Below are 26,534 nucleotides of genomic sequence, written 5' to 3'. Positions count from 1 at the left end.
CAGTGTTTCCGCTACAGGAAAACCTACTGCCTTAAGCAGGGCAGGATTTTCAGGTGCATGAAGGCTAACTAAACCCTCCGATTTACTGTTGCTGCTATTTCTTTACCATGGCTTCGTTCATGGCCAGGCCTGCTTCTATTGGCTTTTGAATGATTCCCTGATTTTCCCCACTGAAAGCATCCACCGTCTCGGCCCTGTCGGAGCTGCCGCTTCTCAGCCCGTGGATTAATCCCACTAATTTGTGCATGCTTTTGCTGTGCCCCCTCTGTGCAGGACACGCATAACTAAGGAGGCCGGCAGTGTATCTCTGCGTATGAAACAGGTGGAAGAACTGTGAGTAGGCTGAAAGCCTTGCTGAGCATCCTGTGTCCATTGCTATACCTGTCCATTCCCCCTGCTGCTTCTCTCGAAGCCAGCCGCGCATCAGAAGAGATGAGGTGGTGGGAGCGAGTGTGGGTCCGTGCAGCAGCTTTGCTCCCAGGGAAGAGGTTCTGTCTGGTGCGGCTGTGCCAGTCGACGGATGGCTGCTTGCCTCGGTGGTCGCTTCCCTGTGTGTTCAAAGTGGTGTGGAGCCCCTCCTGTTGTTTCTTTGTGGCTGACCAGCTACCATGGGCTGCAAACCTGGTTCTAGAACACTCGTTGGTAGGAGAGAAACTACAGAGCCCACTTTAATGAGCTCTGATTCTGGGTAGTAACTCACTGTTTTTTATTTCCACTTGGGAGATTTAGATTTGATGATTATACTAGGATCTTTTTGTTTTCACTTTTTGCTCAGTTTTATTGAGTTTGTCATTTTCATGTGTCCAAAGGTAAAGAATTTAGCTCTTTGTATGTTAGTTTCCAAGGATAAGAATAGTCTTGGATTCTTCTTAAGAAACCTCACAGATAGCATGATAGACCTGGCCTAATTTTCCTTATGAAGTTGCCAAAAGTCTTAGAGGTTTTATGATTTTATCATTTCAGAAATGTTCTCTTGGTCTAGCAATACAAACATTCTAGATCAGGGTTTTTAAAGCTCATTGGCCTCTCTCCCACAGCCCTTACTCGGGGCCTGTTTGGAAAATTTCAAGAGAGGAGAGGGAAGAAATCATTGTATACATCATGCTCAGCAAGTCCATGTCATCTCTCAGCTGTAGTCGTGTGGCCGTGTGTTACTGTGCCGGGCGCTTGTCTCGGCATCTTCCGAGGGCAGAGGTGGCCTGCGGTTGCAGCCGTCCCCTGTGAACTCGACCGTGCCTGCTTTTCCCTGAGGCTGTAGCGTGGACATTTAGGAGCTTCATCTTCATCTGCATTTGGATACTTTGTCACTAGGACATCATCCTTACCAGCACGCAGCCTTGGACCCACGTGTTGGAGACACCCGGTGGTTTGCCTTTGTGTTCTCATCGCTCGGACACTAACGGCCTCCCTTGCCTCTTCTTGTCATCCTCTTGAATCCCATCAGATACCAATCTCTGCTGGAACTGGGTGAGAAGCGGAAAGGCATGTTGGAGAAAAGTTGCAAGAAATTCATGTTGTTCCGAGAAGCGAACGAACTGCAGCAGTGGATCAATGAGAAGGAAGCTGCTCTGACCAGCGAGGAGGTCGGCGCGGACCTGGAGCAGGTGGAGGTGCTGCAGAAGAAGTTCGATGACTTCCAGAAGGTACAGAAGGTCTTGCAGCTTGGCGGGGTGGGGGAGGGGGGATGTATTTGAGAACAGTTTTGATTTTTAACCATGGATTTGGAGAGTTAAAGTAGGTTGTGTTCCACCATTTTAAATGCCCTCAGTTGAAACTTAGGCCAGTTTTGTTTTGTGGATCAGTTTTTAGTTTCAAAGAGATGGCAATTTTCATTACATGTTGTTTTAAGAAAATGCTAAAAGGCATAAAACTTTTTATATGCAACAAAAATGTGGCTCCTAACTGTGATAAGAATTGTATGAGACCCAATAAATTGTTAAAAAAAAAAAATGTGGCTCCTTCCCCCTCCCCCCAAAAAAACAAGATTAGTGCTTCCTTATTGAGGTCACTATCAAAGGAATTTTTTAAGCAATTTATAAGATATTTTTTACTGAAAACTAATTTCATGTCATTTCAGACTATCCTCCTCTGACTTGCTCTTGTGACTTTTGTCTAGGATCTGAAGGCCAACGAGTCCAGGCTGAAGGACATTAACAAGGTGGCTGCAGACCTGGAGTCCGAAGGCTTAATGGCAGAGGAGGTGCAGGCCATACAGCAGCAGGTGGGTGGTTGGTCCCTCTGACCTCTCACAGCTCAGTAAGAAGCAAGCCCCGTGTACATTTGTGGCTTAGGTACAGGCTCCTGTGGATGATCAAAATCATCTCATTGAGCGTCCATGTGCCATTACCCCTGACCTTCACGTCATGGGGAAAAAAACAGCGCCTGCCTTCTCCTTAAGCCACTGGCTGTGTGAAAGTTGTTTGATGTTTGTGTAGCCCTTAAGTCTTAACAAGCTCCTGCGTGCCTTGTAAAAGGTATTTACATTGACCTGTTTGGTCTTTCTAATCGATTTTGAAAAGCGGTAGCCGGGGATTATTTGGGTATGGGTTTGGCGTTTTGTAGTTCTGCCCCATCGGGTTTGGCTGTGAGTAGTCCTGAGAGGTGTGGAGTGACACGGGCCTCCTTTCTCCTTGTAGGAGCTGTGTGGCGTGATGCCCAAGGTAAGTCCCAGTGCTGCGGCCGGGGTTAATCTTGAGAAGACAGCAGAAGTCAGTGCAGAGACTAAAAGCTGCATTTCCGTTTGTTGTTCTCCAAAAGGTCGCCTTTTCTAGTCCTTCAGTTTTCTTTTTAATCAATTTATTGGGGGCTCGGACAACTCTTACCACAATTCCATCCATCCACTGTGTCCAGCACATGTGTACATTCGTTGCCATCATTCTCAAAACATTTGCTCTCCACTTAAACCCTCATTTCCCCCCCCTCCCCGCACCCCTCTCCCTCTCTTCCTTCAGTTTTCTACAACTTCCTCACTCCTATCATTCAGGTTTGTTTTACCCTCTTTGAAAGGGTCCTTCTTAGGAGTGTAATGTAAAGAAACACTGTTTTGTTGTTAAATTTTCTCAATCTGACCAAATTTTACTGTGATAGAAAATAAGAATTCAAATCTAATTTCCCTTCGCCAGCCTTGCAACTTGATACCACCATAAACTATAACATTATACCAATTATGGGGGTCTGATTAGTCTATCTGCTCTCCCCCTGGGGCGGTCATGGGGTTCTTCCCACCCCTCATGCATTTTAAACACCGCATCTCTACTGAAGTCCGGAACTTAATATACACACACTCACAAGCAAAGCAAGCTTCCCCGTTGAGAGTGGCTAAACATCTCCTTTTCTAAATTAGGACGAAACTGATTCCAAGACAGCCTCCCCATGGAAGGTAAGAATTCCTTCATGAATTATTCTTTCCAAAGGTTTTGCAAGAACGCAAACATGTTTTATGTTCTTTTTCTGAGTACTTCTGCTTGTTTGGATATGTTCTTATTGCTGGTGTTATGAGGGGGCTTCCATAAGTATGGAAAATTCCATTTATCTTTTCATTGTTTTCCTCAAAATGCTTAAAGCCCGCCCTTTGATGTCTATTGCAGTGTGGAACTTATATATGTACACACAGCAAAGTGACCCCACTTCACTGTGGAGAGTGCGTGCTCAGGCAGCCTGTGGCGCAGTGGTTCAGGGGAGGAACGAGAGCTGGGACGGCCATAGGGACACAGTATCCCAGACAGAGTACCACCAGGGAAAGGTGGTTGTGAAATATCTGTAGTTACGAATGCGATTTTTTTTTTCTTACCCATGTTTCATGTGAGTTATTGGCAAATTGGGGAGATGGTTACTTTACTAAAAGTATATTTTCCTGAAGTGCACAGAAAGGATAAACACAAAAGAAACCCCACCCCACAGATAACCACATCTCCTAAACTGGTACTTTTTACATCCTGTGCGACTTGTAGGAGGATTTCGGCTGGTAAAGATTTGGGGGTTTTGGCTTCCTTCATCCAACTGGGCTCGTTAAATATGAGCATCTCCAAATCGGGGCAGGGGATAATTTTTTCCTCGATTCATTTTTCTCCCTTCTTAGTCTTCGTTACCTTTGTACGACGGAAGCTGCTGGTGGGCTGATAGGAGATGGGGCAACAGCTTTGTCTGTCTCATCTAACAGCAGAGTTCTTTTGGTAGCATAAGGTTTTTTTTTTGTTTCTTAGTAGGTTTGTTTGTTTGTTTGTTTTTAGCGATTTCACAGCCAGCAATTCCCATATTGTACATTTCCATAGTTGAGTCACATTCATAAGAGTTGTGTGGCCATCGCCACAGTTAACTCCAGGACACTTCTTCTTCCTTGTCCTCGTTGTGAGATGGCCAGACTTTAACACTGGTAAAGGGGGACACCAGCGGGACACCATTGATAAAACTCACATCCTGGTGAAATAGCCACGTAGCAGCCGAAAACTGTATACCCTAGCTTGTCGTGCATGCTTTCCCCAAATCAGGACTTTTTGAAAATGCCGCAGGACGCAGGAAAAATTGTTAAGAACCGGGACGTCTGGTTACCTCATTTAGCATCCCCTTTCCTGCCAGCCTCCCTTGTCATGGCCCTTTGAATCTATCACTCCAGTGACCGTCTCTAGACTTCCCTAAGGCGGGCTTCCTGTACAGAAAGTCCTGCAAAATAAGGACAGAATCCATGAAACAGCAGCCCGACAGCAGTGACTCCCTGAAACCAAGAAAAGCCCCCATCGGAAACAAAGCCAAAAATAGTACATGGTGGAGCAATTCCACCTTGGGTCAGAGGGAGGGCAGCCACAAGGTGTCCCATGGCAGTCACCCACCTGCGATGGACTCTGGTAACAGGACCTTTCCCATCTCTGCTCCAGAGATAACTTCATGTGGGGGTCCTGCGGGCTTTCCCTGTCATCCATGGCCTGCAAGCCAGGTGTTCAGATGTGAAGTGAATACCATTCCCTCCTTTGGGTTTGGGTGTGATTCTTTACAGTTCTTGGATGACGCAGGCTGGTGTGCTGCTGCTGTGGACGTAGATGCGAACACGGGTTTCTCAGATGTACTTCAGATAGCCTTAGATAGACTGCCCGTGTCACCTGAGGTGGTCACAGAGACCGCTGGAGCACTCTCCTGCATCCCAGCTTAGGGTCGCCTGTCTTGATATACAGGGAAGGGTTATGGGTGGGCCCTAAGATCCTCAGGGACATTTGGTTTTCAGGTGAGATGACAATGTTGAGGAAACGGTTGATTCGTTGGAACAACGGTTGCCTTCGTCAAAGACCCTGAGAGTGATCCGCAGCCCCGTGCCGGCACTGCGTGTGTTTAGCCAAGCCCTCTGCCGGTGGCGTGGACAGGGAGAGGGCTCATCAGTCCTCTGAACTGCTGCTCCCGCCATTCCAGCCGTCACTGCGTAAACCCAGCCGTGACTTGGGTCTAATTGTGCACTTGGAGTATTTTTTTCATGACTTGCTTTTTTTCCCCCCATGACTTTCTTTTGGTCTTTTTTTTTTTTTTTTTAATTCTTCTGGTCAGAATTTTTACAACATTCCTTTAAGATCATTTTGGTTGGCGAATTAGGGACCTAAATTAGTAGCACCCACATCTTAGCTGTCTCTTAATTGGCAGACACATAATTCGTTTTGTTCTCTGCTCTCCTTCCTATTTAGTCGGCTCGCCTGATGGTTCACACCGTGGCCACCTTTAATTCTATCAAGGTGAGAAACCGGGCCCGTCCTCGCCTCCCCCAGCCCCCGTCACCAGGCTGCTTCTCTCTCAGTCTGTGGCGGAGCTCCTGCCCTACTCATTGTAGCAGGTGGGTCCCAGGCACCTAGCAGTCTTCATGGCTGCAGGTTAAACGTTGGCAGTGTGCCAGTTTTCAGACATAAGTACTGGCCATGGAGGTGTTGGCTGGATCTCAGCTTGAAGGAAAGGTCTGCGGTTTGCAGTCCTCTGATTGGAGGTTTGTCTGGGGGGTTTTGGGTCATTAACATCTCCCATTTTGTAAACAGTTTACTCTGAATGGTTAACTGCTTTTTGGTTTCCAACAGGACTGGACCGGTCGGGGGCACAGTCTCGGGAAAGCAGTGATTGCCTTCCTGCCTCCTCACAGGCTCCTCCACTCTTTATAGCTCCATCGCTTTTGGCTCCCCTGGCCAACATTCTCAGGCCTGCAGTGGCTGAGTGATGGAGCCAGCTGTGCTCAGCGTTTAGAAGCAGTTGACTCTTTGGAATTTATCGGTGATGGTTTATGGAACAGTTGCTACATGCAGATGGCAGGCTAGGGTAGAAAGAGAAGCTAAGTCCTGTCACTGCTGTTAGAGGTGGTTCCTGACAGGTGTTGGTGGCTGTCTAGGCCACTGAGTTCAGCCAGCTCTGGGATTTGGGGAAAGTTGTATCCTAATTTCTTCAAGTAGGAAGGTGAGACCCAGGAAGTGCTGGGTCCCCTAACGTTTCCTTGCAAGCTAGGCCTCAGTCTTCTGGCCCCTTTCCTGAAGCCCTCTCCCGCATGAGCGCAGCACAGCTGTCACCCCACAGGAGCTGAATGAGCGTTGGCGGTCCCTGCAGCAGCTGGCCGAGGAGCGGAGCCAGCTCTTGGGCAGTGCCCATGAAGTGCAGCGGTTCCACAGGTAAGGAGGCCAGCCCAGCAGAAGAGGGGAAAACAGTGGACTGACCGGCTCGTCTGCAGAGGAGCGCTGGTGTCAGCCACCCTGAGTTAACAGTGGCCTGCTGACTGCAAGCTTGGTGGTTTTAGCCTACCAGCCGCTCCTCAGGAGGAAGTGAGGCTTTCCAGCCTCCCTCATGTAGGGTCTCTGAGTCAGAATTGACTCATAGCGCGTGTGCGTGTGTGTGTGTGTGTGTGTGTTTTGGTTTTATCCTTTGGTTACTTAGTCTTCAAACTAGAACTTTGAACCTCTTCGTTCCAGTTCAACTCACTTCTGAGAGTTCCTCTCCACCCCAGATCCAGAATTGAACACCATCCCTACATGATTCTTAGACACACACACGTAACTTGGAGAGCTTGTTAAAATGTAGTTGCTGATTCAACAAGAAGGCACATTTTCAGCAGCAGGTGGAATCAGAATAAAGTGGTGGAAGCTGAGAGCCAGAAGAGTAGCTGGGTCTCCGAACACTGTGCTCCAGCACTGAGGGTGCACCTGACACCCTGGGTGTTTGACAGGGACTGGTAGGACTTCACACCTGTCCTTGGCTCACCTATGGCTGATAACGCAAAACCAGAGTAGACCCAAATCTGGTAGAATCAGAGTTCACTAGAATTACAACCAGAATGGGAAATTACAGGTTGACAAACTGAAAGTCTCCCGCTCAAGGAAGCAAGAGCCATGTGTGTTTTGCAACCAGAAATTTTGGCCACCCATGGGCGACCGCTGCCACCGGCACCCTTTGCACGAGTTGTCACTCTCCGAGGCCTCCCGGCAATCCAGCGGCATGCATCAGGCTCCTACACCTCTTCCAGGCTCCCACCCAGCTCTACCCAGGCTTCACAAATTCAGGTCCATTCCACTTCCACTAAACTGGCCATGACTGACCCGGTTCCCGTTGACTCAAAGCCCTGGTCTCTTGCGCTCCAGCAACTGACAGATAGATGGCCAAATGCCAGCTAAATAAACCACAGTCCCGCATTTGTCCTATGACCAAGGCACACGCATGTGTTGTTTGTTAACGTGAACACGCGTCTGCTTTGTCTGTAGAGATGCTGACGAAACCAAAGAATGGATCGAAGAGAAGAATCAGGCTCTAAACACAGACAATTACGGCCATGATCTGGCCAGTGTCCAAGCTCTGCAGCGCAAGCATGAGGGCTTTGAGAGAGACCTCGCTGCTCTGGGCGACAAGGTGAGAGGATGCCCAGTGGGCTGCTGAGACCTCCCTGCCTTCAGACTGGCAGGCCCTGACCCCTGTGTGCCCACCCCTACTTCCTGTAGGTCAGTTCCCTGGGAGAGACAGCAGAGCGCCTGATCCAGTCCCACCCCGAGTCGGGGGAGGACCTGCAAGGAAAGTGCACCGAGTTGAACCAGGCCTGGACCAGCCTGGGGAAGCGGGCGAACCAGCGCAAGGCCAAGCTGGGCGACTCCCACGACCTGCAGCGCTTCCTTAGTGACTGCCGGTAAACCCTCGGGGCTCACTCTGGGTCTGGGGCGCAGAACCTTCTTTCTAGTGGCTTTTATTGTGAAATGCTTGAAAGATGGGAAGTAAGCCTTCAGTCTCGTACCCTGCAAGTGTGTGCACACAGATCCCGCGTCCCTCGCCAGGCTGCATTCTTTTCCCTTCAGCTTACCACTTGACCAACACAGATAAGCCTGTCTTTTCTGCCAACGTTTTTATTTAGAAAAATATTCAGACCCACAGAAAAGTTGGAAGAATTACACAATGAACGCTCATGCCCCATCAACATGTTACCCTTTTACTGAACCTCTGTATGTACATGTGTTGGTTTCTCCAAACCACGTGAAAGTAAGTTGCAGACACTGGCAGTTAGCCCTCGAATACTTCAGCATCTGTTTGGATTGTACTTTCACGTATCCGCAATATGTACTGGACATAGGTGGACATTCTTGGAAATAATTACATTTCTTTTGTCATACCCAAGAAATCTAATACTACTTTTCATCTGCATTTCCTCTGAGTTCGTTCTTTTCTTTGTTTTGTTTTTAATACCCTAAAGCAAGGGGTGTTTTACGTTAGATTAACCCAGAACGTTGTGGTGGTCTCTCTTCCTGGGGTGGAGGCCTGCTTAGCCGACAGTGTTAACTGCCCTTCCTCTGCGGGTCTGCTTTCCAGAGACCTCATGTCTTGGATCAATGGAATACGGGGGTTGGTATCCTCAGACGAGCTGGCCAAGGATGTCACTGGAGCTGAAGCTCTGCTGGAGCGACACCAGGTGAGTAGCCCTGGGCTGAGGACGCACACCTTGCTCCCCACCCTTCCTGATGAGACGGGCAACCACTGCCAGTTATTTAATCCCTTCTCTCCTCTTGGCAGGAACACCGGACAGAAATTGATGCCAGAGCTGGCACTTTCCAGGCATTTGAGCAGTTTGGGCAGCAGCTGTTGGCTCATGAGCACTACGCCAGCCCAGAGATCAAGGAGAAACTAGATATTCTAGATCAAGAGCGTGCCGATCTGGAGAAGGCCTGGGTTCAGCGCAGGATGATGCTGGATCAGTGCCTTGAACTACAGGTACCTGTGCTCAGGACAGTGGCTGCCCCTTTGCCCCAGGCTGTGTCTGACCAGCTGCTCCTTGCTCAGGGCTGCTGCCTCTCACCAGCCTTCCTCCTCCTCTAGCTGTTTCATCGGGACTGTGAGCAAGCTGAGAACTGGATGGCTGCCCGGGAGGCCTTCCTGAACACCGAGGACAAAGGAGACTCCCTGGACAGTGTAGAGGCGCTGATCAAAAAGCATGAAGACTTTGACAAAGCGATTAATGTCCAGGTGAGGCCTGTGGGCCTTGGAGTCCGAGTCTGACGTTTTCCCAGACAGCCTCTCTGCTGCTCTCTCCATGAGGTGGAATCGCAGCTTCCTCGCGCTAAAGTGCTTGCCAGGAAGGAAGAGATGAGCGTGAGGTGTGCGTTTTGTAGATGCACAGAGATAGAGCAGGCTCTGAAAGGAGAAAAGCCGGAGTGGCTAAGGGAAAACATGAGCAGAAATGGAAAGGTAGAAACCGCGTAGCTTCCTAAACTATTGTGGTTAAAATCTGCCCACCTTTCTGAGTAAGCGGGGTTTTTTTGTGTGACATCCACTGGTGGTCTAGCCTTTGCCCCACCCCTGTGTGACCTGGACTCTTTTTGCGTTAAACTCCACTCTAGTCATGATTGAAATCAAGCTTTCTTCTGGCATTTTGCACTCTTGCTTCTAAAGTGTCAGTGTATTCTGATCCTGTCACCCACTGGTTCGCTGTCACCCAAAATAACCACTCTTCTCCGGACTTGCAGTCCGAGCAGCTCTGCTCTGCCCCACCTTGACCTTGGCCTTCGTTTCCTGACAGGAAGAGAAGATTGCTGCTCTGCAGTCCTTCGCTGACCAGCTCATTTCTGCCGGTCACTATGCTAAAGAGGACATCTCCAGTCGCCGTAACGAGGTTTTGGACAGGTGAGTGTGCTGTGGGGCCGGCGGCACTTCTGACGACTCCAAGAGAGCACATGCCCTCGGGCGGCAGCTCTGCTCCATCACCTCCTTCCTGGGGAGTGCCACACTCTGCTCAGCACGAGGGAAGGAGTGCCACCTTTGATCTGGTGGCTGCTCTTTCTCAGGTGGCGACGTCTAAAGTCCCAAATGATTGAGAAAAGGTCAAAGCTGGGAGAGTCTCAGACCCTCCAGCAGTTCAGCCGGGATGTTGATGAGATCGAGTCTTGGATCAGTGAGAAGTTGCAGACAGCAAGCGATGAGTCCTACAAGGACCCCACCAACATCCAGGTGAGCTGAGCCCATAGGCACCTGGTCTCTGAAGGAGCCCTGGGGGATGGGGAGATCCGTCAAATGGAAACTGCAGTAAAAGGTCGTACTGGTACCACTCCTCTCCCCCCCCACCCCCCCAAGCTTAAGAAGCCAGTGAAAAGTCCCAAGAAACGGTCAGAACCACTGTACTTTAGCACTGCGGTATCTGATTCGTATGACAGACTGAAACCACTTCTGCTGTAAGAGTCCCCCTGTTAGCTAGCACCCCCAAGTGCAGCCGATCGCCGGCCAGATGGGTTTCTAGTTGATAGCTGAAGATGCATATTCACATTGGCGTACTGAACTCTTAATCTTTTCAATCTGTTTTTGTAGCTTTCGAAGCTGCTGGTAAGTTGATTTTTAACTAAGAGTTTTTGTTAATGAGCTTCAGTATCTGTGTTCTTCCGGGCAGGTGATTGCTGTTGTGATCACCTGCCGTCTGCTAGTGTCCCTTCATCCACCCTTCCCATTTCTAGTCATCCACCACCCTCCATTTGCGTGTCCCTGTGGGATGTGGCTGTCTCTGTTTTAATTAGCCTGCAACCCTTGGCTCCCTCCCCCAATTTATCACGGAGGCAAGTCCAATGTTTGATTTCGGGGCAGTAGTTGACTGCTCTCTTTCAAAGAGTGCTTGCTTGAGAAAAATGCAATAACCAACTGGTTCTAACGGACTTGGGCCCATTCTTGCCATGGGATTCCGTGCCCCAGGCAAGCAGGCCAGCCAGGGTGGACGTGCTTGAATGCACACCTGCTGTAGCACCCACAGGCGCTGATCACCAGAGAGCAGCAGCAGCTAGGGAGCTCTGGAATGTGGGAGTCAGGAAGATGGGATAAAAGGGGATCTCACTCCAACTGTGGCGTGGGCTTTCCAGTCAGCACATAACTCAGACGTTGCTCAACTGCGTGAGAGAGAGGAAGGGAAAGGGCGGGTGGGAGTTGGAGAGGAGAAGTGGACATTTTGAGTCCCTTGCTGTTCTTGTGTCGGGAGGTAGCAAGGACACTGCATATCATTGCCCAACTCAGCCAGCCTGAGGGCTCTGTTCTTGGACAATTGCTGCCTCTGAAATGAAACGTTTGGTGTGGAACCTTACCCACCTGCCCTGCTCTTAGCTTCCCCAATAACACGTCTGAGACCCTGTGCTTCCCCCTGGAGCCGTGCCTCCTCGCAGGTGTCTCGTTGGTCATGCAGCCTCGTGTTCTCCTTGCCTGTGCCTCTCAGAAACCTGCTTCAGGCCCCGGTATCCAGACCCCGTGAACCTCCCAGCCTGCGCCCTGCTGAGGTCACCGAGGACCCAGGAGTGTTATTGAATGAACACCAGCAAAGCCCCAGCTTGTAGCGGCCGTGGCCTCTCACGCTGCCTGGCCGTGGGTGCTGCGAGGCGTCCCTACATGTGCGCCTTGTGAGGGCTGTCATAAGAGAAAGGGTCTTGGTGGTGCAGTCATTAAAGCACTCCTCTCCTAACCACAAGGTTCAGCAGTTTGAGTCCGCAAGCTGCTCTTGAGAGTCATGAGCATCTGCTTCTATAAAAGTAGCTCATCTGGGACACCCCTATGGAGCAGTTCTACTCTGTCCTATAGGGTCACTGGGAGGCAGAACTGACTCGACAGCAGTGGGATTGGCTTTAACTTGGTTTATAATCTTGTTAGAAAGTTGGCTGTTCACTGCTATCTTTAGCAGAAATATTAGTGTATAATGTTAGGGCTTCTTAAAAGCTAGTCTAACTGATTTAAGAGCCAATTCACCTCTTAACTGGTACGTTTTTTTCTCTCTCTGGCCCGTAGTCTCTGTACTCCCTCCCCAATGGACCGACTCCTAAATTATTTCCCACATATTCAGTGATTGATTGACTTCTGTGAAAAGGTTGTTGACTCTTGCCCCCAGGTCTCTTGCGAATGTCCTCCCTCCTTATGAAGGTAGCCTAGTGGGGCCCTGTCTTTGAGAGGCTGTCGTTGACATTTCAGAGCAAGCACCAGAAGCACCAAGCATTTGAGGCAGAGCTACATGCTAATGCCGACCGGATCCGTGGCGTCATCGACATGGGCAACTCCCTCATCGAACGTGGGGCCTGTGCTGGCAGCGAAGATGCCGTCAAGGTAGGCCTGCAAGCGCCGCTCCTGCCGACTGCTAACGGATGGCACTTCTGAAATACAGTCTTGAAACGGTCAGATGAGAGAGTCTGGCCTGTTCCAGACAGGAAGTTCCGTGAGGGAGGCTCCTCAGTGTTTCCCACTCCTGCTGGTTGTTGTCCGGTGCTGCTGGGTCGGCGGCCTACAACAGAACTGACTGCAGCCCAGCCCTTAGCCGTGCGCACAGTGGCCGGGGTTGAACAGCTTCTCGAGGGCCTTCCTCCAGGGGCTGGTCTCCCTGACACTGGCCAGAGGACAGGACCCGGAGTCGCGCCACCCTCCTTTTCCAGGCCGATCTCCTCTCCTTGATTCTAGCCGATCAAGCTCTAAGAGAGGAGGGACTTGTTCATGGATTCCAACTTCTCTTCCCCAGGCCCGGCTGGCTGCCTTGGCTGACCAGTGGCAGTTCCTGGTGCAGAAGTCAGCCGAAAAGAGCCAGAAGCTGAAAGAAGCCAACAAACAGCAGAACTTCAACACGGGCATCAAGGACTTTGACTTCTGGCTCTCGGAGGTAATGCTCAGTGGTCTCCTGAGTGGGGGGGTCAGTCTTTCGGGGCTGAGTGAGTGCAAAACGTACGAGGCAGGTTCACTAGACATCCCTTTCGATGGACAGCTAGCTGCATGATCAAGTATGAGTTGTGTGTTGAAAGGGATTTCTAAGCAGAAGGGTTGATGTTGAAAGCCGAGAGCTCGTTTCTTGGTGGCTCGTGGAGCACTGCCACGGGCATGGACCCAGGGGCGTTTGAGGGCTCTGTGTGGTCGGCAGCTCTAAGCAGTCTGTGCTCGGATTGAAATCCAAACTGCAGTGCATTAGCAATGTGTCCTCCCTATGAACAAAACACACACTGAGCTAGTACATTTGTAGAGCTCACTGCTCACTGCTGATGTTTCAGAGCTTCCCTTTCCAGTCTTTCCTTTTAAAATATATATATATACATATATATATATATACACACACACACACACACACACACAGTTTTGTATAGCATTGAGCTTGCAATGTAATTTTCATTTACTGGGTAGTTTGTATTGGAAGTGTCACATCAAATCACTAAAAATTCCTCCTAAATATTTAACCATTCCAAACTGTTGGACACTCCCCGGCTTTTGTGGATACTCGTTCATCCGTACATATTAGACTTTGTCCACACCACGGATTCTCTCCCAGGGGGTTGGCCTGCTGCGTGTGTTGTCCCTGGAGCGCCATGAAGGCTCACTGTCCTTTGCCTTTATCTGTAGCGTGTAGTGTGCATTATTCCGTTGGCTGTGGTTGTAGGTGTCTGGCCGCGGAGGTGCAGGATGGCACAACCAGAGGAGGCGCCCCAAGCGTGGGATGGAGAAGTGTCTGAGCACGGGCCTGGAGTGAAATGAGGGCACCCTGCATTGTCTTGCACACTAAGTGTGCACTGCGCAGTCACTCTTCCCCTGTGTTTCCACTGCTAGGTGGAGGCCCTTCTAGCATCTGAAGATTACGGCAAAGACCTGGCGTCTGTGAACAATCTGCTAAAGAAACATCAACTTCTGGAGGCAGACATCTCTGCCCATGAGGTAAGCAGAGCGAGGCAGACCAGGCCACAGGGACACAGCCCCCCTTGGCTCCTGAAAACCACGTAAAGCCGAGGTTCTGTCATCGAGGATCCTAAAAGGGATTGGGTGGGGGTGGGGTGGGGGCTTATCTGTCCCTACTTAGCACACTGGCGAGCGAAAGCTCAAAAGGACTCGTGGTTCCGTCTGGCAGTGTGAGCAGGTTCTACAGGGAAGAGCCGAGCGGCTGCCAGGGATAGGTATGGGCGTGACCACGCGGGGTGGTGAAAATCCTTAGTGTAATCCATTCTGGAGGTGCTTACCACACATCGACACGCACGAGACTGCACAGAACACACTAGATAGACGGGTGGGATGGGAGTGTGGGCTAGGGGTTGTACCCATAACCGTGTCCTGGGCTGGGTGCTGTACTGCAGCGATGGAAGGATGTTGGGTCCGGAAAAGGGTCCACAGAAACGGTACGCCCTTTGTAACTTCCTGTCCATCTTACTATTTCATAAGGAACAAAGATGAAAACTGGGAAATGTTAAAATATTTAATTGTTTCAAATAATAAGTCAACGATAAGTTAACAAAAATTACATCGTAATGAGCAATAATTACATATTTTAAATAGTGAGAAGAATTATATTGATCACATTTTTGCTTAATAAAAAGCAGATTCTCACATGCTTCTGAATTTAATCTATTGTGATAGATTATATTTAATTAATGTAATGCTCTCACACAGGCAGGTAGTTAGAAAAGGTAAAACTCAAAAATCTACCACTATCAAGTCAATTTTGTCTAAAATAGCAACCGCGCTATAGATTTTCTGAGGCTGTAAGTCCTTGCGTGGGCAACCCCCTCAGGTCCTCCCTCAGAAAGCAGCAGCTGCTGAGTGAACGGCCAGCCTGGAGGTTAACTGTCAGCACTTACCTGCAGAGCCGCCCAGGGGAATATTTTAATTTAGATAATTGCAGGCGCTCCTTTTTGATATTACACAAGCTCAGTAAGCAGTCGCTTCTTAAAGAGCCTTGTTGTCATGTGGACTCGGAAACCACATTAATGCTCTTCTCAGAACCATCCCCAGTTGACCCAGTTTAGAAGGCAGGCAGGAGGGAGGAGAGTGAGGAGGAAGGGGCAGAGGGCGGCCTAACCCAGGGCGTGCAAAGTGTTCCTGAGCCGTCGAACGGAAACTCGTGCTCGTTAGCATCCGTTCAGACCACACGCATTTGGAAAGAGCCTTCACAGCAGACTGGAACTTGTGGGCCTGTGGTCACACCAGCCTGCTTGACCTGTTGGGTGCTGCCTGCTGGGGGAGGAATATGTGCGGGAAGCCAGATTTGTGAGCTGCCCTTGGTGCCCCAGGATCGCCTGAAGGACCTGAACAGCCAGGCAGACAGCCTGATGACCAGCAGTGCCTTTGACACCTCCCAAGTGAAGGATAAGCGGGACAGCATCAACAGTCGCTTCCAGAAGATCAAGAGCATGGCGGCTTCCCGGCGAGCCAAGCTGAATGAGTCCCATCGCCTGCACCAGTTCTTCCGGGACATGGACGACGAGGAGTCCTGGATCAAGTATGTGCTCCTCACTCTTCCGGTCTGCGTCACCCGGTCATGAAGTGTGCCGGAGGGGAGGCCAGCTCAAACCATCCTGGGGCTTCCCCCTTTGCCACCCCCGGACTGGGGGCACCACCAAGGCTTCTTCAGGGGTGCAGGGGGACTGCTTAGCAGTGGACAGTGATTGCATTCGACCCTGTCTAGATCCTGCCCTTGAGGCCACTGGGAAGTGACTGCGTTTATGTCTAGAAAACACAGTCTACTCCGAGCATCTGGAGGAAGGAGAGTTGCAGAGTTTGAACCCCGACCAAACCCCACCACTCTCCCTCAAGATGTCCAACTGATGTACCACAGAAACAAGCCATGTTTAAAGATTAAAATCCTCTCTTAGTTCCTCATTTCCATCGACATACATAGGCCCCAAAGACCAGGTCGTTTTGCACAAATATTGGGGGACTACCTCATTAACAACTGCTTAACCACTGAGCTCCTGACCCAGTCCAGTTCACACGTGACCCTACTCCTCGCTGCTCAGGACTCATGACCGGCAAACGTACGCCGCTGACGCACAGAATAGTGGGGCAGGGTGCTTTTCGTGTTCTGCTTTGTGTGCACCCTGCGGGATGGCAGGTGTGTGTTGAGATGTTTCCATAGGGAGATGTAGGCGGGGCTTCAGCAAGTGAATGAGAAAGTTATCCGACTACCTTCCCGCTGCCTTTGCCACGAAACCTTGGAAGCCTCCTCCCCCAGGCAGTGTCTGGGCCTGTTCCCCAGTATCCCCGCCCCTGAAGTGCCCGACCCCGTTGAGCTCCTGACTGCTTGAAGGAACAGAGGGGATTCCAGGAACAGTGTGGAAAATAAAGCCAAGGCTCGCTCTGGAGCGATTGGTAGATGAAAGATGAGGGCCTGTAAAATTGGCACTTCTTTCGACCAAACTTGCTAAATAAAACCGGGGAGGTGCAGAGGCTGACACTGGGCCCGTCTCGTCCAGGGAGAAAAAGCTGCTGGTGAGCTCCGAGGACTATGGCCGTGACCTGACGGGCGTTCAGAACCTGAGGAAGAAGCACAAGCGTCTGGAGGCGGAACTGGCTGCTCATGAGCCGGCAATCCAGGTGAGGAGGGGTCTCCTGCTGGGGCTCGAATGAGGCTCGGGTGAATAGAGTGACCCTCCTCTGTCTCACTGAGGTCTTTTCGGTGTTCGAAACCCGGAGGGAGTTGGGATTTAATGCCCCGCCCCTTTCCGGGAAGCCCTGAACCTAGAAGCAGTCAGGTGACGGAGGAACTGCCTGTGTGCTCACCTCTTTCCTGCCCGTCAGGGTGTCCTGGACACGGGAGCGAAGCTGTCCGATGACAACACGATCGGGAAGGAGGAGATCCAGCAGCGTCTGGCCCAGTTTGTGGAGCACTGGCAGGAGCTGAAGCAGCTGGCAACTGCCCGGTGAGTCGTCGGCCCATTGCATGCCTCACCACCGTGCAAGCTGACCCAGAGGCCCCTGCTCGCACCTGGGCCACTTTCTTGGGCCTGCAAGCACATCAACTGGCTCCCGAGCCACCTGCAGCAGGTGGACACTGAGCTGGTGCCATGGCATACCTGGAGACCCAGTGTATACTGCCAGCGCTTCACATCTGAGGGCACACCTCTCGGTGAATATGTGTAAAGTGTGTGTGGAACGGTCAGAGCTGGAATGGGCCGTGGCTGATGCCGTGCTCCTGGCTCCTGTGTTACCAGGGGTCAGCGGCTGGAAGAGTCCTTGGAGTATCAGCAGTTTGTGGCCAATGTGGAAGAGGAAGAAGCCTGGATCAATGAGAAGATGACTCTGGTGGCCAGCGAAGACTACGGAGACACACTTGCTGCGATCCAGGTCAGAGGGAAACTAGGTGGTGCCACCTGCTGCCCTGTTAACCCTGCCCGCTTTCCCACTGGCTAGTCGAGTGGCCTGGCTCTCAGCGTGGAGAACGTGCCGGACCAGCAGCCAGGCCTCCCCAGTTGATCCAAGCCCTTGAGCTCCTGAGCTCGGGACATGACCCTGTAGCAAAAGTGGCTTGACTCTGCCTGTGAGCTCAGAGTCTGCACCTTCCAGTCAGCCTCCACGTGGAGCTCTGGAGGAGGTCAGGAACCAGTGCTGCCCAACGCCAGCGCCCACCCCCCCAAAAAAACCTAGCCAGAACCCCGCCTGGATGCTTCCTCGCCGTTTCTGCTGCTGTTGGCACTGGGGCACCCAGGCAGCTGTGTTCAGGTGGGCGTGTGGGTCAGCTGAAACAGTAGAGGTGGGTTCACCTATAGCTGGGACACCTCCTTTCTCCCGTGTCCTGGCGTGCCCTCAGAGAGGCAGAGGCAGATGTGGTGTACCACCTCGTGATGTCCTGTTGGGCCAAACAAGTTCCGAGACAGCGCGGAGTCATGGGGTGGAGAGAGACTCTCTTGCTGGGCAAGGCTGGAAACCCAGCCAGGTCTTCTGTTTGCCAGACCACATGTTCCAGCTTCTGCCACAGGTGTGGAGGCAGAGTGTACATTCCCAAGAATTCCCACACCCCACCGTGGGCATCATCGCCCACTAATTGAGGAGGATTTGGGCAGAATCAGATGAAGTCAGTCATGTTCCATCTTACACGGCATAGAGCTCTCTAGAAACACGCGAAAGGAGTCTTGTCTCAAATGGGTTAATTGTGCTGAGGGAGAAGGAGAAACGGGAGCTGTGCGTGTGGGGTGGGGAGATCGTCCGCCACTTGCTCTGTGTTCATCCTGGGTGGTCTCGAGGGAAAGAGGACTCGCTGGTTGGTTAGCAAGAGTGTGAGTGTTCTTCCACGCCCCAGCAGTACTCTGCCTCTTACTCTAATCCCTCACTTGTTCCTCTGCCTGTCGTGTGTGTGGCAAGAGCCCTGGGGCAGTGGAGACCCAGTGGGCAGCCCTCCCTCTCTCCTCACTGCCATCGAGTCAGTGCCGACACAGAGTGACTCTAGGACTGGCTGGAACTGTGGCTCTCTGAGTTTCCCAGACGGTAACTCTCTAGCGAAATCTCCGTCTTTCTCCCACAGAGTGGCTGGCGGTTTCAAACTACTGGCCCTGGGGTCATAGCAGCCCAAGGTGTAGCCACTGGGCACCAGCACTGGGTGGCAGCCCTACCCTTCCTAGGAGGGTGGCTGCTAGTGGGACTCAGCCCACCGGCAGCACTGGGGGTAGGGTTTGGTTTAATGGGTGGAGGGGCCTACATCCAATTCTCAGCAGCTGCTGGCTTGTTCCACTCTAGGGCTTGCTGAAGAAGCACGAGGCTTTTGAGACAGACTTCACGGTCCACAAAGACCGCGTGAATGACGTCTGCACTAACGGACGAGATCTCATTAAGAAGGTGAGCCCGGCCCACTGCAGATCCTCCCTCACCGGGGCACCAGCATCCTGGCACCACAGTCCCGGCGTAGTCATCAAACGGGTTTGCTCTGAGAGGCAGTTGATAGAGCCACCCTGGGCTGCTGCTTTTTGTCTGCCTCGGCTGAGCTGGCAGAGAAGCCACCCTCCTATCACCTCATGAGGCCGGCCCTCCAGTGGCATTGGCACTCTCAGTCTTCTGCTTTTCAGGTAATACAGCCCAGCCATCGAGCGAGTAATCTAAACGAGATAAAAACTACTTAGGGACTTGATGGCTGTAAGGGTCTTAGAACTTTCCAGTCCTTCCCCCCCACATTCATAGAGATGCCCACCCACTAAGTCGGTCACATGCAGTAGGCTGACACCATCCACAGACCCAGCAGAGATCGGACTGGCTCTCGGGACGCTCTGTTGGACGCACATGGTTTGTCAGTCGAACAGCACAGGCCTTGTCCCCACCTCAGCCACATGCAGAGGGGACGGCTTTGTTCCAGAGGAACTGACAGTGTCGCTTTAAAAGGTTTCCGTCCTTGTCCTTTTTTGCAGACTGACCACTGCTTTGTGATGCAGGCGACATGTGGGTGTAAATGTAGCTGTGGGGCTGGGCCGTCCTGTGTATTGACACACGCCGCTGGCTTGTTTATGTTCCTCAGCTGCTAGCCAAGAACCCGTGCGGCTTTCTCAGTATCACTTGATTCAACCATCTGTGTTTCCTCCCAAGATTTTTCTTTACATTTGTAGAGTAACATCACTTGGTTTCATATAAACCCGATGGAACAGAAGTGTTTTCAGCCTAGCGGGTCAATATCTGCAGTGTCACATGTTTTTGACACCGTTTTCTGTCTATTTTAGACACTGGATATAGGGGTTTTCACTAAACGGGCTATTGTCTTCCGCTTTCTGTAGTGAGTACAGCATTGTCACCTGACAGTGGAGCACATGGCCTTTCCCTCTGCGTTGTGTTCCGGGAGGTCCCCCGCCCCCACCCGGCCCCGGCAGTGGAGGCAGCGGGCTGCCGCAGGGGCGAGGCTGACACGGCCTACACTTGTCTCTCCCTGGCCCAGAACAATCACCACGAGGAGAACATCTCCTCCAAGATGAAGGCCCTGAACGGCAAAGTGTCTGATCTGGAGACGGCTGCCGCCCAGCGCAAGGCCAAGCTTGATGAGAACTCAGCCTTCCTGCAGTTCAACTGGAAGGCCGATGTGGTGGAGTCGTGGATCGGTAAGCCCACCACTTCTCCTTCCTGGTAGGTGTGCTGCTTCCAGAGTCGCAGCTTGTCCGTTTCCCGGGCAGGTCTGTCAGCTGGGGCCGCAGTCGTGCCTGGCCCGTGCTGACACCGAGCTAACAAAGCCAACCCATGAACACACAAAGCAACAAACACCACCCCACCCCCCACCCCGAGAGAGGGACCAAGACTCCATCAGAACTGAACCACTGGCCACACAGGCGCGGGCTACGGGTGGGAGTTGCTGTGTGACCCACGTAGGGACTGAGCCCACGCCCAGGATGGGCTGAGAGGGACTGTGGGCCGATGGGCGAGGAGCTCGGAGGCTGCCATTAGCGGCCCTGGGCCAGTGTCAGCAGTCGGGGTTTGGTGTTCCCTCTGACCGCCTCACTGTCTACTCTGCATGCTTGCTTCCAGGGGAAAAGGAGAACAGTTTGAAAACAGACGATTATGGCCGCGACCTGTCTTCTGTGCAGACCCTCCTCACCAAACAGGTCAGTTGCGGCCTATTGGAGTGTCGATGGAAATGTTATTCAGAGTATTCCCTCTGGTGGTCAGCACTGAAGCCAGCAACCCGGCGTGTATGTCTGGTGGCAGCGAGCTCTTGGCTGCCCACGAGGTCCGACATGAAACTGGATGAAGGAGGATGGATGGATGGATGTGTTCAGATAGCCGGAGGGGGGAGAGGGCCCAGGTGGTTAGAGAGCTGTGGTGCACTCTGCTCAGAACCCCTTGTGCTGGGCTGGAGGGGACAAGGCTGAACTGAGGAGCCAGGAGGAGCCTGCTGCAGGGGAGAGGGACGGGGTGTGAACTGGGTACAGGAAAGCAGGCTGGTGTCAGGAGAAGGCGGGGACCACCTCGCCTCGTGGCACTCACTTGTCCCTCCTTGCTCCAGGAAACTTTTGATGCTGGCTTGCAGGCCTTCCAGCAGGAAGGCATTGCCAACATCACTGCCCTCAAAGATCAGCTGCTGGCCGCCAAACACATTCAGTCAAAGGCCATCGAGGCCCGGCACGCCTCCCTCATGAAGAGGTGGGGCCAGCTCCTGGCCAACTCAGCCGCCCGGAAGAAGAAGCTGCTGGAGGCTCAGAGTCATTTCCGAAAGGTGAGGTGGGCCGAGGAAGCTTGACTGGCCCAAAGACAAGCACTAGCACCCCACTTCTGCTGGTTGTGGTCTGCCATCACTGTAGGAAGCAGCTCAGCTGTGCCGTCTCACCCGGGGTGCAGATCAGCAGAAGCCAGGCCAGTGGGACCTTTGCTGTCATGAAGGTGCCATACAGAAGCACATGGGACAGACTTGGAATTTACATGTTCCAAAGGAGCCTTGGGTGGTGCAGAGGGTTGTGTGTTAGGCTGCCAACCTCAAGGTCTGCAGTTCAGAACCACTAGCCACTCTGGGAGGAAGATGCTTTTCTTACCCATAGAGTCCCAGAAACCCACAGGGGCAGCTCGACTGCTGCAGTCTACTCTGGCAGTGAGCTGACAGGGTGAAAGGTTGGGGGGCGGGGGGGATGAGAACATCCCGGAGGCCGGCAGTACGCCCTGCCCCACTGTCCTGCCCTAGGCAGGCAGCTCTGTGCATCTCCCACTTTGGCTTTCAGGTGGAGGACCTCTTCCTGACCTTTGCCAAAAAGGCATCTGCCTTCAACAGCTGGTTTGAAAACGCAGAGGAGGACCTGACGGACCCTGTGCGCTGCAACTCCCTGGAAGAGATCAAAGCCCTGCGAGAGGCCCATGACGCCTTCCGCTCTTCCCTCAGCTCGGCACAAGCCGACTTCAACCAGCTGGCTGAGCTGGACCGCCAGATCAAGAGCTTCCGGGTGGCCTCCAACCCCTACACCTGGTTCACCATGGAGGCCTTGGAGGAGACCTGGAGGAACCTGCAGAAGATTATCAAGGTGCTCTGTCCCCCTCCCCTGTCTCTGTGCTCCTCCTGTGACTGGAGGTTCTGGGTAGCAGAGGTCACATCGCCAGTCTAACACCGCTTGCTCCACTACGACCCGTCACTTCCTTCCCCCCCACCCGACCCCCTAGCGAGCTCTGAGCAAGGGGCTCTGCAGCCTTCTGACGCGTTCATGTCTCCCCGACTCCCTCTCCTAACTTGGGGTTGAGGTTACTCCCTAAAGTGGTCAGTTATTTCTTGTGTTGAGCTTCAAGCCATGTAGTGCCTGCCCCTGGAGGTTAAAGTCAGCTTTGAGGGCCGCTGTCTCTCCCGGCCGGGTGCAGCGTCTCAGGCCCACCGTCTGTCTGCCTCCCTGCATGTGTAGGAGAGGGAGCTGGAGCTGCAGAAGGAGCAGCGCCGGCAGGAAGAGAACGACAAGCTGCGCCAGGAGTTTGCCCAGCACGCCAACGCCTTCCACCAGTGGATCCAAGAGACCAGGTGCCCGCCCTGCAGCTCACCCCACTGTGCTCAGGCCTGAGGGTGGGCTGGGGTCCCCAGAAGGCAGGCAGAGTGGACAGGGTCAAGTGGTGGTCTTGGCAGGCCAGCTCTCCCGGGTGCCGCTGTGTTGGGTCGCAGCCAGGCCCCGAAGCAACCCCAGAGCAGCACAGGGCTGCTGCAGTAGTTGGCACTGATGTTCTTGGTTTTGCCTTTTCTTGTCTTCTCCCCTGCCCCACCTCCTGACGACGGCTGCCCTGACCACCACACCACTGCGGCTGCTCGGACCTCCCTCACTGCCACAGGACATACCTCCTCGATGGGTTAATATCGTCTTTCTTTCGGGCTCATGGTGTGGTGGCGTCTCGTGTGCTTGTCCCCCTGCCCCTCTGTCCCCTGTGGCCTGGCTTGCTGAGGACTCCAGGATGGACCTTCCTACGCAGGATGGGCTGCACGTCCCTCAGCCCGTGCAGTGCCCATCCCACCCGCACACCCTGTTCTTGTCACCTTAGAGTATGTGTGTCTTGTCCCACTGTCCTGGTGGGGCCTGTGGTCTGGGGAGGGGAGCCACCCTGCTTCCCTGTCAGACCCCAGGGCGCTCAAGGGGCAGGGTGGTGCTAGGAGGCCGAGTGGCGTAGTCCATATGCCTTTGTGTCCCCAAGGTCAGAGAGAGCCACTGTTGACCCCAGACCCCCAGCTGGCTGTCTTTGCAGGCGAGGGGGATGTGTCAGTTATGTGGGCGCCAATGAACCAGCCATGTGATGGAGACGATGGGGCTCAAGCCAGCAGAGAGCAGGCAGCCACTGTGAGGCCGTATCAGAGGCCAGGGCCAATGGGACTGCAGTGGCCTCAGCCAGTCTTTCTAGGGGGGTGGGGGGACTTGGCAGGCTCACAAAACAAATACTGGACAGTGGGTCAGCCTGCATGCGCACCAGAGGCAGAGCAACAGCCAGGGCGACACTGGGTTCCGAGACAGTCGGAGGCCCCCTGCTTGGCTCTCCTCCCCAGCCCCTCCACTTCAGTGGCGCTCCTCCGAGGCCATGCCCCCCTCCCTGTGGCTCCTCCCCAGCCCCACCCCAGCCTGGGTGAGCTGCCCAAGGCTGCCTGTCCTGCGGGCGGCCTGGGCGCTGGGCAGCTGTCTCCTGTGCACTGCCGGCTTGGCCCCTGTGGCGTGTGTCTGTCTGGATGTGCCCGTGCTGCCTGCTCTGGTGTATTCATTTGGTTTCTTTTCTTCGACTAGCATAGCCTATCGGCGGGTCATTCGTGTCTGTCAGTATGAAGTTGGGGATGATCTGTCTGGAAGGTTTTTTCCTCTTATTTCTCTTCTTCCCTCACTGTGGTTTTACCCATGCACTCTTGACTTCCCCAGGCGGCTCTGCTTTCTGACTAACCCACCGCCCTCGGCCGCTTGGGAAGGAGGGGTCTGTCCCCTTCCCACTGCACCGGCACCCAGCCTCCTGCCCCAGCTCCTGGGGGTGTGCTTTTCCCTGGGGGACATGGCGTGACTGTGAGTCTGACCTGCTGGGTAGGAGGAAGCCTGGTGCCTGCCTTGCTATAGTACACTTTGAACGTGAGAACTTTCCGAGCGGACCTGGCTCCCTGGGTTTTCAAAGGGTAGACCGGGGGAAGGAGGGACGAGAGGGGGGCGGGGGGGTGGGGGCGAAGATCCCTCAAGGACACCAGCACAGTGTGAACTTGTCCCTTGCACGCTAACCCCAACTTGTCTGTGTCACTGTTCACTGGTAGCCTCCTGTGGCCTCGTCCTGTGACGTTGGGAAGGTGGTGGCTCCCCAGAGACCACAGCCATCCCCTCTCTGGGCAGAACTGTGATTTAGTACCACTTTCAAAACCCAAGCCTGGTCAGGGTCTCTCAGCCCTTGGAGGGGTCATCCGACTGCCGTTGGCCCCCTCCCCGTCCGTCCCTGTCAGCCACGCTAGAATGTGGCTCCCCTCCTCAGGGACCTGCAAGGAGACGCCAGGGACATGTGGGGGTGGGAGGGTGGTCAGCCTCTCCTCCCGAAAGTCTCCCCCTTGGGGCACTGGGTGAGACTGGTGTCTCAGTTCCCTCCATGGCTAGAGAGTGTTCCTCTCATGTCACCCTTGGAGGGCCTGGCCTGGGTCGGCCACCATATCACACACCACCGCAGACGTTTCCCACCACAGGGCCGACTAGGACTGGTCACCAGCACAGGGTGTGCCTTGATGGAGGGGCTGCGGAGTGCCAGGCAGCTTTGGCCGAGTAGTCCGTGGCGCTCACTGCCAGCATGCGGTCAGGCTGCCTTCTTACAGCGCTTCTCTGTTTAGGTCCTGCATGGTGGAGGAGTCGGGGACCCTTGAGTCCCAGCTTGAAGCTACCAAAGTGAGTGCCAACCCCCAGTCCCCCTCCGTAAGCAGGCCAGTCTGCTTAAAGGCCCAGGGACAAGATGGGCAGGCTTACCACAGCCTGGGACCCAGTCACTTTAAAGACAGTATGCCTCAACAGGCATTCCCTGGAGTCCTACAGGGCTGGGGGTGCTGAGGGGACAGGAGCCGGGCCTGGGGAGTAAGGTGGGAACCCTTGCCGCAGCGCAAACACCAGGAGATCCGGGCCATGCGGAGCCAGCTCAAGAAGATCGAGGACCTGGGCGCTGCCATGGAGGAAGCACTCATCCTGGACAACAAGTACACGGAGCACAGCACCGTGGGGCTGGCCCAGCAGTGGGACCAGCTGGACCAGCTGGGCATGCGCATGCAGCACAACCTGGAGCAGCAGATCCAGGCCAGGTACGTGGTCTCCCCCGCCTGCCTGCCTGCCTGCCTGCTCAAGGCTCGTGGGCAGTCACTGATGTGAGACCCTGATGCCCGCCCCATTCTTCTAGGAACACAACGGGGGTGACCGAGGAGGCCCTCAAAGAGTTCAGTATGATGTTCAAGTGAGTCCCCTGTGGCTGCCTCAGGGGCGGGCGGGCGGGCGGGCTCTGCCAGGACCTGTGTGCTGAGCAGCAGCCTGGCTTTCTGCTGCAGACACTTTGACAAGGACAAGTCTGGCAGGCTGAACCACCAGGAATTCAAGTCCTGCCTGCGCTCCCTGGGCTATGACCTGCCCATGGTGGAGGAAGGGGAACCCGACCCCGAGTTTGAGGCAATCCTAGACACTGTGGACCCCAACAGGTGAGCAGCTTTCAGGGGGGGGCGGGGACGTACCCTCTGCCCCAGGCTCCTCCCTGCTCGCTCCTCCCCGCTCACTCCATTGGTCTGCCAGGGACGGCCACGTCTCCCTGCAAGAATACATGGCGTTCATGATCAGCCGTGAGACCGAGAACGTCAAGTCCAGCGAGGAGATTGAGAGTGCCTTCCGCGCCCTCAGCTCTGAGGGAAAGCCCTACGTGACCAAGGAGGAGCTGTACCAGGTGAGTGGGCTCTGGGGAGGGGCTTTGCCAAGCCCAGGCTGCCTGTGGGTCTCGACAGCAGTGCCAGGCCCCAATATTGGCATCCTTTTAAGAAAAGCCAGTTGAACTTAAATCTCGATCACAGTCTTACAACTACGATTTAAACTCACTGCTCCTGAGTTCATGCTGACTTAGACCTTGTAGCACAGGAGTAGAAAGCACACTGACCTTGTTTACTAACCTCCCATGTTACAGAACTCTGTGATGGTGCTAACAGCTTAGCACTCAATTATGGGTGTAAAGGGAAATTTCGGGGTTCAAATCCACACAAGGGCCTCCGAAGACAGGGCTGGCCGCCTGGCTCTATAAGGTCACTGCTGTGAAAACCCACCCGAAAGGCCGTTCCTGAAGCCTGCGCAGGGCTGCGGCAAGTCAGTGTGGACCCAGAGTTCCCGATCTCGCTGGAGGCAGTCATCTAGAGGCACGGCGGCTCTCCCTCTGATTCAGCAGTAGTTGAGGTCAGCCAGGCCCTCCCT

General features: G+C 53.5%; 1 protein-coding gene across 1 annotated transcript in view; it reads left to right on the top strand.

Annotated features, from left to right (window-relative positions):
• Nucleotides 1-26,534, top strand: part of SPTAN1 (spectrin alpha, non-erythrocytic 1) — a 61,153-nt gene that overhangs the window by 34,155 nt on the left and 464 nt on the right. The window contains exons 23-54 of the mRNA XM_075560688.1: nt 1,445-1,643; nt 2,117-2,221; nt 2,637-2,660; nt 3,344-3,379; nt 5,664-5,711; nt 6,532-6,623; nt 7,707-7,851; nt 7,941-8,122; nt 8,797-8,896; nt 8,998-9,195; nt 9,301-9,447; nt 10,001-10,104; nt 10,266-10,428; nt 12,412-12,543; nt 12,950-13,087; nt 14,020-14,124; nt 15,471-15,679; nt 16,653-16,773; nt 16,978-17,099; nt 17,391-17,523; nt 18,910-19,008; nt 20,090-20,249; nt 20,671-20,747; nt 21,149-21,358; nt 21,855-22,151; nt 22,521-22,633; nt 22,936-22,953; nt 24,935-24,989; nt 25,197-25,393; nt 25,489-25,542; nt 25,634-25,780; nt 25,872-26,019. Of these exons, the coding sequence (XP_075416803.1) occupies nt 1,445-1,643; nt 2,117-2,221; nt 2,637-2,660; nt 3,344-3,379; nt 5,664-5,711; nt 6,532-6,623; nt 7,707-7,851; nt 7,941-8,122; nt 8,797-8,896; nt 8,998-9,195; nt 9,301-9,447; nt 10,001-10,104; nt 10,266-10,428; nt 12,412-12,543; nt 12,950-13,087; nt 14,020-14,124; nt 15,471-15,679; nt 16,653-16,773; nt 16,978-17,099; nt 17,391-17,523; nt 18,910-19,008; nt 20,090-20,249; nt 20,671-20,747; nt 21,149-21,358; nt 21,855-22,151; nt 22,521-22,633; nt 22,936-22,953; nt 24,935-24,989; nt 25,197-25,393; nt 25,489-25,542; nt 25,634-25,780; nt 25,872-26,019 (4,078 nt within the window). The remainder of the gene's footprint in view (nt 1-1,444; nt 1,644-2,116; nt 2,222-2,636; nt 2,661-3,343; nt 3,380-5,663; nt 5,712-6,531; nt 6,624-7,706; nt 7,852-7,940; nt 8,123-8,796; nt 8,897-8,997; nt 9,196-9,300; nt 9,448-10,000; nt 10,105-10,265; nt 10,429-12,411; nt 12,544-12,949; nt 13,088-14,019; nt 14,125-15,470; nt 15,680-16,652; nt 16,774-16,977; nt 17,100-17,390; nt 17,524-18,909; nt 19,009-20,089; nt 20,250-20,670; nt 20,748-21,148; nt 21,359-21,854; nt 22,152-22,520; nt 22,634-22,935; nt 22,954-24,934; nt 24,990-25,196; nt 25,394-25,488; nt 25,543-25,633; nt 25,781-25,871; nt 26,020-26,534) is intronic.

The sequence above is a fragment of the Tenrec ecaudatus genome, chromosome 10, assembly GCF_050624435.1.
Source record: "Tenrec ecaudatus isolate mTenEca1 chromosome 10, mTenEca1.hap1, whole genome shotgun sequence".
Classification (NCBI taxonomy): Eukaryota; Metazoa; Chordata; class Mammalia; order Afrosoricida; family Tenrecidae; genus Tenrec; species Tenrec ecaudatus.
The sequence above is the reverse complement of the archived record's forward strand: the minus strand, read 5'-3'. Positions and strand labels throughout refer to the sequence as shown.